This window comes from Nicotiana attenuata, unplaced genomic scaffold (genome assembly GCF_001879085.1).
Source record: "Nicotiana attenuata strain UT unplaced genomic scaffold, NIATTr2, whole genome shotgun sequence".
NCBI lineage: Eukaryota > Viridiplantae > Streptophyta > Magnoliopsida > Solanales > Solanaceae > Nicotiana > Nicotiana attenuata.
The window spans coordinates 215445-232427 of NW_017671817.1; the positions used below are offsets into that span (position 1 = coordinate 215445).

Here is a 16983-nt window from a genome sequence, read left to right on the forward strand (position 1 = left end):
CTTCAAATATGGTGTCATTTTGAAGGTCTTGGGTATGGCATGTGGGGTTGCTTTCTCGCTGTACGGTTGTTCGACGAACCGGTCGACGTCCCGTTTTGGTAGCAGTTTCGGGGCGCCCGGTATCTTATCAACCCTTTCTTGATGTTCCCTCATCTGGTCGCGGAGCGCTTTCTTCTCGTTCTCCATTCTTCCATTTTCTTTAGAATGGCCGCAAGTGCGTCGTTACCTGCATCAACAGCGGTGTGGGTGTTACCTGTTGGAGGAGCAGGTTGCTCGTCGACAGTTGTGGTATTAGTTTGTGTGGCGTTTCTATTCACCCTTTGAATGGGTGAATAGAGTATTTGTCAACCACACCTCCAATAGTTTTTTCACTGCTGGTGGCGCTTCCTCAAATGTGGACGTGGAGGCTCCCCTTTCGCGTGAAGCGGTTACACTTCCATGAGGAGGAGGTGAGTCACTCCGCTTGGGTGTAGCACTCGGAGTCACATTCTCCTCGTCTTCTATGTCACCCTCGTTGATGGTGTTCAAGAGGTCGGTAGTGACGCTGACTACTGCTTTCTATCTTTCATCTCCTTTTCCTGCCGTTGTTAGTTTGTGCTAACGAGAAAAAGATGGTTGTTGTCGTTTTTTTTTTCTAGAAGAAACTAAAATTTTAACTAGAAACTCCCCACAGATAGCGCCAAATTGTTTGACTAAAATGTGTTAAGCTTTTTGTTAAACTAATTAATGAGGAAATTGAGGGTGAATCCTAGTTAAACGTAATAAATTTTAGATCTAAAACTGGGGTATATCAGTGGTATGGGACTGTGTTCAATAAATATTAAGTATATGCTCAATGATTGTCAATGAATGTAGTGATAGAAGCATGCAATAAATATAGATAATGGCAATAAATATAATAAGAAGGAATTTATCACCCAAATGTTAGGTGACTTGGATGATTTTTCTTCCTGACAACAACGTGGGGTGATAGAAAATGAAGACGGACAAGGAATCTTTGGATCTTATGAATGAACAACGTATATTGAACAATGTAATCAGTGAACAAGACAAGCTTTGGTATATTTCTTATAGTCAACCCTTTACAATGTGCCCTTATCGAAAAGTGAAGATCCCCCTTTTTGTTCTTTATCACTTTCTATTTATAGGGGATATTTCTAAGAAACCCTAAGAAGTATAACTGAAAGAATATCCAACAAAATATTCTTTCTTTCTATTCTAGACTTATTCTACAGTTGCCTCCGCACACTTTTTGCTTGTCCTCGGCACCAATCCCTCTTAAGACGACTCCTCGCCCTTGCGCCATGGTCGGCTTGATCCTCGACCACGTCCACTTGCAGTTATTAAATCCAGTCCAAATTTCGACCAATTCAATACTAGTGGTGACATTGGCCTCTACTTCCAGTAGCCTAGAGGTGACAAGCCAAGTGGTAGAAATTCACCGTCTAAGGCCGCAGATTGGCGCTGCTGGTTATCGCGTCCAACAATTGGACTGTCTTAGCTGGCGTCTTGCTGTGGAGACTAACAACCTCCAAAATTGGAAATTGGTGCCTACCGCCTGCGAAAACTATATAGGTCACTACACACTGGGCAAACAATATCGTCATGATTGTGAGGCCGTGGCCAATGCCGCTATTGAGTATGCCAAGAGTGTCAAACTAGGTGGAGACGGAAAGGACGTGGGGTCTTTGATATTGATGTGACCACTCTCTCCAATCTTCCTTACTACGCTCGACCTGATGTTGCTTTTGGGTAAAATCCAGAATCCAAAATGTTTCGTTTTTGTATGTAATTATTTAGTAGTACGTTGTGTAGTAGGTATTGCGAACTAGTGGATCTCTCATCTCATGCATTTTTGTGCAGGGCTATACCTTACAACAATACAAAGTTTAATGCGTGGGTGGCCGAGGGGAAAGCACCTGCCATTCCTTCCATACTTGGAGTATATAAAACAGTGTTGTCTCTCAGGGTCAAGCCTGTTATCATAACAGGGACTCGAGAATCTTTCAGAAAAGTAAGGATTGCTAATCTCAAGAGAGCTAGTTACACTAATTGGGCAATGCTCATACTAAAGTAAGTATGCATGTCTATTAATTCCTTGTGTAATATTTTACTCTAAAGATTGAACGATTGGTGATTATTACAGGGGAGAAAATGATACGAGTAGCGCAGTGGAGTAAAATCGAGCAAGAGAACAGAGATAGTTAAAGCTGGATATAGAATTATTGGCAACGTTGGAGATCAATGGAGTGATCCGATCGGAGACAACCCGGGCGCTCGTACTTTCAATGTCCCTGACCCTTTGTACTACATTGGTTGATCTACACTCCTCTTTTTTCCTTGATTCTCGGCAATTTTAGAGTTATTTAACAAAGGGAGTAGCTTTCTTATTTGTGACATGCATGTGAGACGCTAAGCTCACTCTTCCAATTATATGATGTACCATTTGTTTGACAAAAAACTGTTAAGTCTTTTTTGCTAGACCAATTTAATAAATAGATAAAAAGTGAATTCAAGTTAAAAGTAATAAATTTCAGATCCAAAGTTTAACAACTTTGGTGGTACGGGACCGTGTGCAGGTCAACGAATGTCAAGTTAGTGCTCAATGACTATCAATAAATGTGAGAATGAAAACATGCAATAAATGTGATAAATGGCATTAGATGTAATAAGAAGGAATTTGTCACCCAAATGTTGAATGAGATGGATGATTCCTTCTTATGACTATAGCATGTGACAACAGACTATGGAAATGAACAAAGTGTTCTTGAATCTTGTGAATAAAAGAGGAATGTTTATGTTTCTTTTTTTTTTTTTTTGTAATGGAATCTAACAGAAGAGACAAGACAAGCTTTTTGTATATTCTTGTCAACCATTTACAAGATGTTCTTTCCTAAAAGTTCCCAGCCCCTCTTTGTTTCCTCTCTCTTCCTATTTATAAATGATATTCCTAGAAAACCCTAGAAAAGTACAATTTTTGGGGGAATATTCAATGGAATATTCCTATTTATAATCCTAGGAATATTCTAACAGTTGCATCTGTTTATTCTGTACTCGACCTCGGCACTGGTCTCTCCCTCTGAGTGACTCCTCGCCACTGGACCGTACTTGGTTTCGACCTAGGCCTCAGCTCGTCCGTCTGCATTCAGTAAGCTAGATCGAATTTTAGCATATATAGTTAGTCCCTCCGCTTATTGGGGTCGTCCTCTTGGGAGTCCTCGATGAGCGGATTTTATCTGTATTTAATCACAAGACATTTCGCCGTGGCGAACGAGCTGAATTGGTCGGCGTCGCATTGATGACGGATCGGCTCAAAGGTTGTAGTTGGCGTGGCTAACATAGGGTGACGTCACGGCCACACACATCATCATTACGCATCTTCCCGATGCAATGCATCGTTTCCAGTGCCTCTATTGCTTCGATTTTAGTATGACAGTTTCTTACATCGATCTTGGCACCACAATATCTTATAAATAGGGGAAGGGAAATTCAAAAATGAAACTTTTCCCGCTGCATATTCCTTTGGCACTTTGCTTGTTTTTCTTCTTCTTCTCTAACCCTTGCTTCCGATTTCCTTCTGCTTTTCAATTCTAGCTTACAGTTTCTTTTCCCGTTGATACTCTCCTTTTGGCTCTACTGTATACGAGTTACTGCAGAAATGGCATATTCCCCTCACACTTCTGACATAGTTTTCGATGCCACCTATTTGTCGGTAGCCATGCCTTCCGGTAGCGGTGAACCCAAGGTTGCGGAAGACGAAAGTTTTCCTACCGTGGAGGAGATTGTTCCTCGGAACCCATCGGTCAGAAATGACTTCCCAAAAGAACCTACCCCTGCTCCGGAGCAGGTACTATCAGTCATGGGGTCGAAACAAATATCTGACTTGCGGTCTAAATTCCGTATTCCTGCTCACGTCGACATTGTTCCGGCAGGGAACGACGCGATACAAATTCACCGGCCTGGGTATTGTGCTTTCTACGCCTACCCATTTTTGGTGGGTTACTCTCTTCCTCTTCCCCCACTAGCTGAGGAGTCATGTCGCTTTTATGGCGTCTACCCGGCACAGTTTTCCCCTTACCTATACAAAGTCTTTTTTATGCTGACGAAGTTCGCAGAGTTGGCCGGCTGCGAAGTCTCCATCCGTCATCTGCTGCACCTCTTCTTGCCTAGTTTCTACCGAGGCACGCTGATTCATCTCCGCCACCATGGGACTAAAGGATTGGTGACGGGGATGGGTAACAAGGCGAACCGCCGGTTTTGGAGCAATTACTTCTTCGTCAAGATCGAACACGTAGTGGCGGATCCAGCTGGGTTTCCCGAGCAGTGAAACTTCAACCGTAAGAGTATTTTACCGTCTGTCATATATTTTGTTTTTCCCCCCTCTTTTGTTTTTGACTTGCTCATGTCTTTCTGCTTTCAGCTAGTAGGCATCCACCTTTCTTGGTTCTTGATATCGATGATTGGGTAACTCGCGTCTTACCTCATACTGTGTGAATTCGTGACTGGGCATTCTTTAACAAGCGGTTCGGGCCCAAGCCTTCGACTAGTGAGTCTGATTCTCATTTCCACGACCCTTTCATTTTCATTATAGCTTACCACCATCTTGTCATCATTTTTTTAACATGATTTTCTTTTTGCGCCAGGTCGGCGAGCTTCCAAGAAAGCGAAGGCTCCGGTGCCCGCATTCCGCCGGGCAATTGCTTCGGCTGGAATGCAATTCGTACTGGCCGAGTCTGTACGAGAGGGTCAAACTCTAGCTCCGCCATTGGGCGATTCTGCCGCACAAGCAGCCGTTACGTCAGCTGAGACCTCCGATCACCGTGTCCTGCACCTAATTGACGAGTCGTCTCATGGAGAGGAGTTGGCGGTACCGAGGAAAAGGCGGAGGGTGAAGACTGGAAGGGTTGGTGCTGCTGATACCGAGTCGGAAAGGCCCATTGTTTTGGATGCAGAGGCGGCGCCCTTACTGGGCATTGAGGCTACTCCCACACCGGCTATCATCACGGAGGAAAGGTCGTCGGAGGTTGAAGGAACCTACGACAGGGGGGAACCTGCACGAGTAGCCGGGGTCGGCTCATCATCAGCGGATGGAAGGGATAAAACCGTCCTCGTAGAAGATGATGGGTCGGGCTCTGATGTCAACCCTGAGGAGGTGCGGGATTTTGAGGAGAGGTTCACCCTAGTGGAGATATGGACGGAGGGGCCTGATCGGCACATAGTCATCCCTGTAGATTCTGACCTTTTGGCCTACTCGGAATGGGCGGTGCCGGCCTTCGCTCCTCTGTGCGCGAATTCTAAGAAGAGGACGCTACAGACATTGAAGGATGCAGATCTGTCGTTGGGTATATCTGGCATTGCCTTGCGAGTAAGTTTGCTTTTCCCATGTTAGGTTAGTTCATTTCGTTTGTGTAATTTACTCCCGTTGACCTGTCTTCTTTTGCGTGTCAGACCTTATCATGGAGATTGAGCGTGATCGGCGGGAAGACCGTAGGACGGCCCTCTTCAAGAAGATGGTATCCAAGTACAGAGAGTACCGTTCTAAGCATCGAACGTTAGTCAACTTAATTACTTAGCCAGGACGGCCAGTTTCAGACGCTCCGTGATGGGCTCAAGTAGAAGGATGAGGAGCTGAGGGAGAAGGATGAGGAGCTTATGAGGGCCATCGGCAGATGCAGCGAGCTCGAGAGGGCACTAAGGGCTAAGGAGGATGAGCTCGAGGTGAGCAAGGGAGTGATGGCCAAGAATACTGACCTTCATGCGCAGGTGGCGTTTTTACTGGTCGAGCTCGAGCAGAGCGAAACAAGGGCCGTCAACTTGAGGGGTGAGTTGAGCATCAGGGTCAAAGAATTGGCCCGAGCTGAGAGAGTCAGAATGGCCGCTGTGGCGGAGGCGGCAACCCTAGGGGGCGCCCTCCGTGTTTGCAGGTCTGAGCGAGCTACTGAGCTGATTGGGGGTTTGGAGGCGGAGCTGTCTGAGCTGAATGAGCAGGTTATCGCCCTAAGAGCCGAGAAAGCACAGCAGCAGGCCCAACCATCTACTTCTCATACTTTTGCCGCTCCCGTTGTGTCACGGGAGTTGTATGAAATGTGGTTTCATGCTGAGGCCCAACTTGACATATACAGGTCTTTGAAGACGGCTGGAAAGATTTTCGAGGCGGAATTTGAGGATGTTCGTCTCAAGGCACGTGCAACTCGTGACGCCTGTTGGTATGACCCTGGTACGACCGGTGGGGGCAACGATGAAGATGCCTTAGATGGGCTTGCCTCCGACTCTTGGTACGACGATGAGTATGCCGGTGACGTCGGTGATGGGGGATGATGCGGCGTGAAGTCTTTGTACTTAGTTTTTTCTTTTCTGTGTTTTGCTATTTTTTGTGGGATCGTCTTTTAAGCCCTTTGTAAAATGTATTGGAATGGAATGATTAAAATGGAACAGTTGTCTTTTGTTGTGTATTTCCGGCTCTTTTTTCTTTTTTCTTTCCCGTGAGCGTTCTTTTGTTAGAAAGTGTATGACTTTCGGTCAGTCGAATGTAGATCGATTCGACGAGGTCGAATGTAGATCGATTCGAGCGAGGTCGAATGTAAGTTAATTCAAGCGAGGTTGAATGTAGATTGATTCGATCGAGGTCAAATGTAAGTTAATTCGAGTGAGGTTGAATGTAGATTGATTCGATTGAGGTCTAATGTAAGTTAATTAGAGCGAGATCGAATGTAGATTAATTCGAACGAGGTCGAATGTAGATCGATTCGAATGAGGTCAAATGTAGATCGATTCGAACTAGGTCGATTGTAAGTTAATTCCAGCGAGGTCGAATGTAGATCGATTCGAACGAGGTTGAATGTAGATTGATTCGAACGAGGTCGAATGTAGATCGATTTGAACGAGGTCGAATGTAGATTGATTCGAACGAGGTCTAATGTAGACTTAGAAAATAATTCGAGTGAAATTGAATGTACATTTCCTTTGCGTTGGCGTGATGTGTAAATTTGGTGGAGTTGTGTAAGAATGTCATATACTGCTTTGTTTATTCATTGGAGAATATTACATATTTCTGCTCGATCCGTACATACATTCGAGGAGTCCCAGCCTATCTAGTCCCTTCATCGCTCGGCCTAGAGAAGTAGTCGATAGGCGGGGCAATGAACTTAACACCTAAATTTTGAGACGCCGTCTTCGTGGCCTCATTAAAAACCTCCCCGAGAAAACACAATTGGGATAAAACTCGGGTGAGGGAAAAAGAGTACGACTTGGAGGACGTCTGTCTTCAGAAGTTGAAGTATTTGAGGTGGGTGACGTTCCAATTGTTTAGTAGTAGTTTTCCCTCCATTGTTTCTAGTTGGAATGACCCTTTGTTTGCTGTTGCCGTGATTTTGTATGGCCCGTCCAAATTGGTTCCCTGTTTTCCTTCCCGTGGGTCTTTGCTCGCTTGTGTTTTGGCTTTGAGTACATAGTCCCCTACCTTGAGTGGTCTGACTTTGGCTTTTTTGTTGTAGTACCGTTCTGCTTGCTGTTTTTGAGCTATCATACTTACGTAGGCTATGTCTCTTAGCTCATCTATTTCGTTGAGGTATTGCTTTCTACTTTCATCGTTACTTGGTCCGCTCTCGTTGGAGTACCTCAAACTTGGTTCCCCGACTTCGACTGGTATCACTGCGTCAGTCCTATAGACTAGTGAATATGGCGTCTCTCTTGTGCTTGTTTTTGGCGTGGTGCGGTATGCCCATAGCATTTTCGGTAGCAGTTCCGGCCATAGTCTCTTGGCTTCCTTAAGCTTTTTCATTATTATGTTCAGTATTGTTTTGTTGGAGGACTCCGCCTGACCGATGCCTGCGGGATGATAAGGCATGGAGAGTATTCGCTTAATGTGCCATTTTTCGAAGAATTCGGTGGTCTTTTTTCCGATGAATTGGGGTCCGTTGTCACAACCGATTTCTTTGGGAATGCCGAAACGGCATATGATGTTCCTCCATATGAACGTGATAACTTCCTGTTCCCGTATATGGGCAAATGCACCTGCTTCTACCCACTTGGAAAAATAGTTAGTTAAAACCAAAAGAAATCGTATATTACCTCGTCCTGCTGGAAGGGGTCCGACGATGTCCATCCCCCATTTGATGAATGGCCAAGGCGATGTGGCTGAGTGGAGGTGCTCGCCCTCCTGGTGGATAATTGGAGCATATTTTTGGCATTGTTCGCACTTTCTAACGAAGTCGGCAGCTTCCTTTTTCATGGTGGGCCAGTAATAGCCTGCCCGTATGAGGCATCTAACGAGGGCTCGATTACCCATATGGGATCCACAGTGGCCTTCGTGTACTTCTTCGAGGACGCGCCTAGTTTGGTTTGGTCCTAGGCATTTCGCCAAGGGACCGCCAAACGTTCTTTTGTACAAGTCATGGTTGATGATGCTGTATCTGGCCGCCTGCATTCGAAGCTTCTTTGCTTCTTTTTTGTCGGGTGGGAGCACTCCGTCCTGGAAATATGACATAATACGGTTGCGCCAGTCCCAAGTCAGGCGTATAGTGCGTACCTTAATTTGGTTTATTGACGAACGGAGGAGGGTGACCACATTTTCTTTTCCTCTTATGTTCTTGGTGGCCGCCGCTAATTTGGCAAGGCCGTCTATTTCGATGTTTTGTGCTCGAGGTATCTGGTCGAGTTGGCACTCGTCGAACTCGTGCAGTAGCTTATGAATTTCTGCCTGATATTTTTGTAGCCTCTGTTCTTTGATTTGGAAAGTCCTTGTGACTTTGTTGACGACGAGTTGTGAGTCACATCGGAGGATTACTCGCCGTGCTCCATACTTGAGAGCTAGTTTCAGTCCTGCAATTACGGCCTCATATCGGGACACCGTATGGGCTGGCGGATGACTTCTCCTGTTGGGACCTCGAGCACGAGTCCCAGTCCAGATCCTGACGCGTTGGCGGCACCATCAGTGTACAGGACCCATAAGTCGGATAATTTGGGGGAGGTACGGGAGACTTCCTGCCCGGCCTCAGGCATTATTTTAGTGCTGAAGTCGGCGATGCAGTCGGCGAGTACTTGCGATTTTATCGCTGTTTGCGGTTGATATGTTATATCGTGCTCGCTTAATTCGATGGCCCACTTGGCCAGTCTACCCGACAGCTCGGGTTTATGTAGGATGCTTCTTAGGGGGAAGGTCGTGACCATCGAGATGTGGTGGCATAAAAAATAGGGTCCAAGCTTTCATGAAGCTACGACTAATGCCAGAGCTAGTTTTTCGAGGTGAGGATACCTCGTTTCGGCATCAACCAAGGTTTTGCTAATGTAATAGATTGGAGATTGCGTGCCATTGTTTTCACGAACCAAGACTGCGCTTACTGCAACGTCGGATACGGCCAGGTAGATTAAGAGACGTTAGCCAGGTTCTGACTTGGCGAGTAACGGTGGCGAGGACAAGTATGCCTTTAATTCTCTTAGGGCATTGATGCATTCAGAATTCCACTGGAGTCCGTTGTCCTTTTTGAGTACGTTGAAGAATTTGTGGCATCTGTCAGAGGATCGTGAGATGAACCTTGACAGGGCGGCTATACGGCCGGTCAACTTCTGCACCTGTTTCTTGCTGGTCAAAATTTTAGGTATTCTCTCTATAGCCTTGGTTTGATCAGGATTGACCTCGATGCCTCTCTGCGACACCAAAAAGTCGAGGAACTTTCCCGAGGTCACGTCGAAAGTGCACTTTTCGGGGTTCAGCTTCATGCCTTATCGCCTAAGTATGTCGAAGGCTTCCCTCAGGTGGTCGATGTAGTCCTCTTTTCTTTTTGATTTGACCAACATGCCGTCTATATAGACTTCCATCATTTTTCTGAGTTGCTCTTTGGACATCTTGGTGACCAGCCTCTCATAGGCCGACCCTGCATTTTGCAACCCAGACAGCATGACTCTGTAGCAGTACGTCCCTTGGTGGGTGATGAAGGTGGCCTTTTCCTGGTCCTCCTTCTCCATGAGGATTTGGTTGTACCCTGAGTAGGCATCCAAGAAGCTTAATAACTCGTGCCCAGCTGTAGCGTCGATTAGCTGATAGATGTGAGGCAACGGGAAGATGTCTTCCGGGCAGGCTTTATTTAGGTTCGTGAAGTCTATGCACATGCGCCATTTGCCATTTTTCTTTTTCACCATGACCACGTTGGCGACCCATTGGGGGTACTTTGACTCTCGAATGGAACCGTAGGCGAGCAATTTTTCTACCTCTTCACAGACAGCCTCGTTGATTGCAATGTTGAACTTTCTTCTGATTTGTCGTACTGGCGGGTAGAGTGGATCGACATTCAGTTTGTGTGTTGCAATGTCTTTCGGGATACCTGGCATGTATGCATGGGAGAAAGCAAACAAATCGGCATTGTCAGTTAAAAATTTATGGAATTTACCTGGTTTTGTGAGTTTGTGGTTGATGTAGGCTTTTTTGTTGTGGTTGCTTTAGTCCAACTGGACGGGATCGAGGTCTTCCACTATTGACCCTGTTTCTTCCACGATGCCGGGGTCTTTGAAGACGTCTGCTTGTTCGTCGGATTCGGGTCCCGGCTTCGATAATTGCTATGATCCTGAGTCTTCCCCCCCTTAATTGTGGAGTGTATGTACAGTCTTGGGTGATGCGGTAGCATTCTTGAGTTGTGTGCACCGCGGATGCTGAATATTCCCCATGGGGTAGGGAACTTGATGACCTGATATAAACTGGACGGGATGGCCCTCATGGCGTGTATCCAGGGTCGCCCTATAATGGCGTTATAGGCTGTGTCTTGGTTCATGACAAGGAATGTTATTTCCAGGGTGACGCCCCCGGCCAGAATGGGCAATGTTATCTCTCCGGTGGTTCGTTCAACTGCATTGTTAAAACCTGTTAGTATTATGCATGTGGTGTTATCTTATCCTCGAGTCTCATTTGTGTGAGAACTCTGGGGGTGGATAATACACGCGCTGCTCCCGTCGTCTACCATGATTCTTTTTACATCAGTATCTGAAATTCGTAAAGGTCAAACCGTGGGTATCTGACTTATCGAAGATGATACTGTCTTCGAGGTCATCATACCGTTCATGGGTGATCGACCGCTTCAATTTGTGCATGGTGGTGAACTTCACATGGTTGATTGTTGCTTCACCGCCTCCGCCGATGATCATTTGGACGATACGAGTGTGGGAGGGTGGTTTTGGGGGGCCTTGATGTTGTTCTCGTCCACGGGCAAAATTGGCTCTCCCTCGGTCGCTCATCAGCTCCTTTAAGTGTCCTTGGTGGAGCATGTTCACTACTTCTTGTCGTAGGGCTATGCAATCCTTGTTCTTGTGGCCCCGTTCCAGATAGAACTCGTAGAGGTCATTCGACTTTCTGGAATTTGGGTCCGACTTCATCTTTTGTGGCCATTTCACCTTGGGACCGAACTTCTCTAGGGCGTAAACTATTTCTGAAGGAGAAACGCAAAAATTGTAAGCAGATAAAAGTGGGGGCATACCTCTTTCGTTTCGGTGAGTCCCCGTCTGTGGTCTAGACGTCCCTTCGGCTTGGCAGGAAGTTAGTGGGGTGGCCATTCTGATGTACGATTGGTGCCTTTCCCGATTGTGGCGTTGACCCGCGTGATCTCTTCGACTGTCATTCCGTCGATCTTTCCTTGATTCCATTTGGACTGTCGTTAACGTTGGGTTAGACTATTGAGGTCGTCTTCGTCTGCTCTCACCTCGGCACAGTAAGCATTGTGAATTTCTTCCCAGATGGTGGGAGGTTATTTCATGAGTCTGTTTAATAATTTTCTGGTCGCCCTCGACCCGTTCCTATTTAGCCCGTTTTGAAAGGCTGCTACTGCCATCCCCTCTGACACGTTTGGCGGACTCATTCTTACTCTGTTGACCGGGCAAGGAAGTCCTTGAGTCCTTCGCCAGGCGATTGTTTGATGGTGAATATGTCATTCACCCTGGCTTCTGCTTTCTTGGCCCCGGCATGGGCGGTGACGAACTTGTCGGCCATTTCCTCGAACGTCATTATGGAACGTGCCGGTAATTGTGAGTACCATGTTAAGGATCCCCTTGTTAGGGTTTCGCTGAACTTCTTCAGCAACACCGACGATACCTGCTCTTTCGAGAGGTCGTTGCCTTTTACCACCATGAAGTAATGAATCATATGGTCTTCAGGGTCCGCTGTGCCATCGTATATTTTCAAATATGGCGGCATTTTGAAGGTTTTGGGTATGGCATGTGGGGCTGCCTCCTCGTTGTATGGTTGTTCCACGAACCGGCCGACATCCCGTTTTGGCAGAAGTTTCGGGGCGCCTGGTATCCTATCAACTCTTTCTTGGTGCTCCCTCATTTGGTCGTGGAGTGTTTTATTCTCATTCTCCATTTTTTCCATTTTCCTCATAATAGCTATGAGGGCGTCGTTACATGCATCATCAACAGTGTGAGTGTTACCTGTCGAGGAATGATCGTGTTGCTCATTGATGGTTGTTGGGGTGTCAACTCGTGCGGTGTTCCTACTCACCCCTTGAGCGGGTTTGTCGAGTATGCTATTTAGGGTGCTTGTCAGCCACGCCTCCAATAACCTTTTCAATGCGGGCGGCTCTTCCTCCGTCGTGGACGTGGAGACTCCCTTCTCATGTGAAGCGGTTACACTCCCATGAGGAGGAGGTTAGTCACTTTACCTGGGTGAGACGCTCGGCGTCGCATTCTCCTCGTCTTCCCTGTCCAGCTCTTCGATGGTGCCTAGGAGGTTAGTAGTGACGCCTATCGCTGCTTTCAGTCTTTCCTCTCATTTTCCTGGCATTGTTAGCTTGTACAAACAAGAAAAAGGAAGCTTTTGTTGTTGTTTTTTTAGATCTAGAAGAAACTAAACTTTTTAACTAGGACCTCCCAACAGTCGGCGCCAAATTGTTTGACCAAAAAGTTTTAAGTCCTTTTTGCTAAACCAATTTAATAAATAGATAAAGGGTGAATCCAAGTTAAAAGTAATAAATTCCAGATCCGAAGTTTAACAACTTTGGTGGTACGGGATCGTGTTCAGGTCAACGAATGTCAAGTTAGTGCTCAATGACTATCAATAAATGTGAGAATGAAAACATGCAATAAATGTGATAAATGACATTAAATGTAATAAGAAGGAATTTATCACCCAGATGTTGAATGAGATGGATGATTCCTTCTTCTGACTATAGCATGTGACAGCAGACTGTGGAAATGAACAAAGTGTTATTGGATGTTGTGAATAAAATAGGAATGTTTTGTAATGGAATCCAATAGAGGAGACAAGACAAGTTTTTTGGATATTCTTGATAGTTAACCCTTTACAAGATGTTCTTTCCTAAAAGTTCTCAGCCCCTCTTTGTTTCCTCTCTCTTCCTATTTATAAAGGATATTCATAGAAAACCCTAAAAAAGTATAATTTTTGGGGAATATTCTATGGAATATTCCTATTCATAATCCTAGGAATATTCTAATAATTGCATCTGTTTATTCTCTACTCGACCTCGGCACTAGTCTCTCCCTCTGAGCGACACCTCGCAACTGCACCGTACTTGATTTCGACCTCGGCCTCAGTTCATCTGACTACATTCATTAAGATAGACCTAATTTTGGCCCATACACCATTGTCTTTGAATTTTCCCTCTTTACTATAATAAAGACTTGCTTCTACTTTTTAATTTATTTGCCTTTTTTTTTTCTTCTTTCCAATTCCATTCTTTTATCTTCGATGATGCTCATCTACCTTTTTCTCTCTTTAATAGTCTAAAGGATCACCAGATTGATCATTACTAATGTTTCAACACTTCAAGTTAGGTCTCTTATTTATTTTTAACTCTAAATATTATGGCATTGCTAAATCGACAGCAGAGGTGCTGACCCCAGCTGATTCCTAATTTAGTTGAGCTACTTATAAAGAACTATTAAAAGTACAACTACTAGAAAACTGCAAATTTGTGATGGAAAAACAAGTCGTAGAAAATCAAGCTGCCATGGCTCTCCATTTCTTTACTACTTCTCCATCTTTAAAACAATCCAACTTGCAGTGTGTATACGGTAGAAATTGGGGCTATCCGATTTTATTCTTTGGCCTAGATAGGAATGTCACGTCAAAGAGCTAGGACGTCGAGTCCGGACCGGGGTCGACATCAATTTCTGCTAGAAAAAGGTAGACTTCGAGTGACATCGACATAGCTTGATAACGGAAAAGGCGAGATATCCGCGATTGGTCGAGGATCGCGGCGTGAATCTCGGAACGGATCAATTTACAGCGGTTAATTAGATGTTAATATGGTTTCCTACTATAATTAGAAGTGTACCTTATTTAGGACTCCTCTATTATATAAAGAGTTATCATTTGTAAGGATCATCATTGTTCACTGATAAGAATAATACACTCATTACTTTCCAGCTATTTCACTTACTGTTCATCAGAGTTGCTTTATCATTTACTATTCTTACTATCCCTTCTCGAGATTACCCCAAGTCGAGGTCGAGACCTGGCTAGCGTACTGATTTAATTTATTTTATTCTCTAATTTATTCATTTATTTTCTTGCTTATCAATTAGTATTGAACGAAATTACATATCCTTAAAATCACAATATAAGTTTAATTGTTATCCGAATTTGAGGGTAAACACAGTGGTAGATTCAACGACCAAAAATTGAACATGTCAAATTATATTTAACACGCAGGTTGGGCACATGGTTTTTATATTTATTGTTATCTCTTTTGATGGTGCACATGGCTATTTATCTGTTCGATAATGTTATGATCCAGTATCCTATTTTAAATTGTTTATTTTTACTATAAAAAAGATATCGTTTAATAACTGTGAGCAGCTAAAGAATATGATAAATTAGGACAAGTTGGTCTTGTTATGATTAAAGTAGCTGTACTAATACACCCACCAATTTGAGATGAATTGAGGAGAACTACCGTCACACCGTGACTCATGTTGGTGCTAGAGAACAAACAACGCATCGCAATTCATTTCATTTATTAACTTACACGATGGGGTGTTAATTATTTGCGTATACTATACTCTCTTTGATAATTGGTGTTTTTTTTTATTTTATTTTTATGTATGTATAACTTATTATTAATTCCTATTATATGGGTACGTACATATACACTCGCACACGAGAACCAATTAATTGAGAAATGAGAATGGTGTTACATTAAATTAGGTGTTTGTAAGAAGTCTATTCAGTCCGCTTAGAAAATTATATCTTCTGTGAAGATTAGTGTGAGATCGGAAGAACCTTCACGTTTAAATAATCATCCGATAAAGTATTATTAAGTATCGGAAAGAGATGAATTTGAATATATACGAAAATGCGTACATGTATATAATTAGCATAACCTACCTATTCAATAGAGAATTAACCATTTAACTATACACAAAATACAAATGAGCGTTAAGCGTAGACTCATTCAGGAATAAAAAAAATATATTCGTTGATTCTCTTTTTCCCACTTATCCTTCCTCTATCTTTGTGGTTTATATTCTTGTACGATTGACAAGAAAATGAAAAAGAAATTAACAGTAATGAAATAAATGAGAACCACAGAAATTCTATCTTGACAAAGCATAATTCATGTCGTGAAAAACGTGCTATTGAGATTGAGGGTCTTATTTAAGTCACAATAAACTAATTTATCTAAACATCTTCAACTTCTCCCATTTCTCCTTCCTATAATATTTTGTTAAAACCATAATATGAGGTCTTTTGCTTTGCTTTTCTTTATTTCAACTATAGTAGCGGTGACAGTGGCCTCTACTTCCGACAATGTAGAGGTCATAAGCCAAGTGGTAGAAATCCATCGTCTAAGGCCACAGATTGGCTCTGCTGGTTATCCCGTCCCACAATTGGACTGTCTTAGTTGGCGTCTTGCTGTGGAGACTAACAACATTCAGAAATGGAAATTGGTGCCTAGCTCCTGTGAAAACTATATAGGTCATTACATGTTAGGCAAACAATATCGTCATGACTGTGAGGCTGTGGCCAATGCTGCTATTGAGTACGCCAAGAGTCTCAAACTAGGCGGAGATGGAAAGGACGTTTGGGTGTTTGATATTGATGAGACTACTCTCTCTAATCTTCCTTACTACGCTCGATCTGATGTTGCTTTTGGGTAAATTTACAAAAACCATCAAAATTAATTAATTCCTTTTTTATGTAATTATTTATTCGTTTTAGTAGCTATTGCGAACTAGCGTATCTCATGCATTTTTGTTGCAGTGCTATACCTTACAACAATACAAAGTTTAATGCGTGGGTGGCCGAGGGGAAAGCACCTGCCATTCCTGCGACACTTAGAGTATACAAAACAGTGTTGTCTCTGGGAATCAAGCCAGTCTTCATAACAGGGACTCGAGAGTCTTTCAAACAAGTAAGGATCACAAATCTCAAGAAAGCTGGTTACAGTAACTGGGCAAAGCTTGTACTAAAGTAAGCATATATACTACTCCCTCCGCCTCACAATTTATGTGTCTTACTTTTCTTTTTAACCCCAATGCGATGATTTAGATAGAGTCATACAAATATGTATGACTTAATTTAGATCACAAATTACAAAAGTTTATCTTTCGTTGTTAAACTTTTTGTAGGGGAGATAACGATTCGGGAACAGCAGTGGAGTTTAAATCAAGCAAGAGAACAGAGCTAGTGAAAGCTGGATACAGAATTGTTGGCAACATTGGAGACCAATGGAGTGATCTGATAGGAGAAAACGTGGGTTCTCGTACTTTCAAAGTCCCTGACCCTATGTACTACATTGGTTGATCGATCCAAACCCCTGATATTTTCTTTCTTGATTCTCGTGCTACTAGCTTTCTTTGTTGTGATATGTGAGATGTACGCTAAGCTCACTGTTACAGTATGATGTATCATGTCCTTGACTTTGTGCTCACCCCCCACTACAATAAAGTAACGCCTTGCTTCAAGATTTTAATTTTATGCCCTTTTGAAAAAGGATATTTTAGCGGCTCTCAAACTAATAGCCGAATATATATATATAT

At 43.7% G+C, this 16983-nt stretch overlaps 1 protein-coding gene and 1 pseudogene across 1 annotated transcript; both read left to right on the top strand.

Moving 5' to 3' along the window:
• The first annotated feature begins 204 nt into the window (after positions 1–204).
• Positions 205–2320, top strand: LOC109210383 (annotated as a pseudogene).
• A 13179-nt stretch (positions 2321–15499) lies between these two features.
• On the top strand, positions 15500–16916 carry LOC109210386 (acid phosphatase 1-like). Its single transcript, XM_019373786.1, has 3 exons — positions 15500–16097; positions 16205–16414; positions 16573–16916. The coding sequence occupies exons 1-3, from the start codon at positions 15682–15684 to the stop codon at positions 16745–16747; spliced, it is 801 nt and encodes a 266-aa protein (XP_019229331.1). The 5' UTR covers positions 15500–15681; the 3' UTR covers positions 16748–16916.
• The last annotated feature ends 67 nt before the right edge of the window (positions 16917–16983 follow it).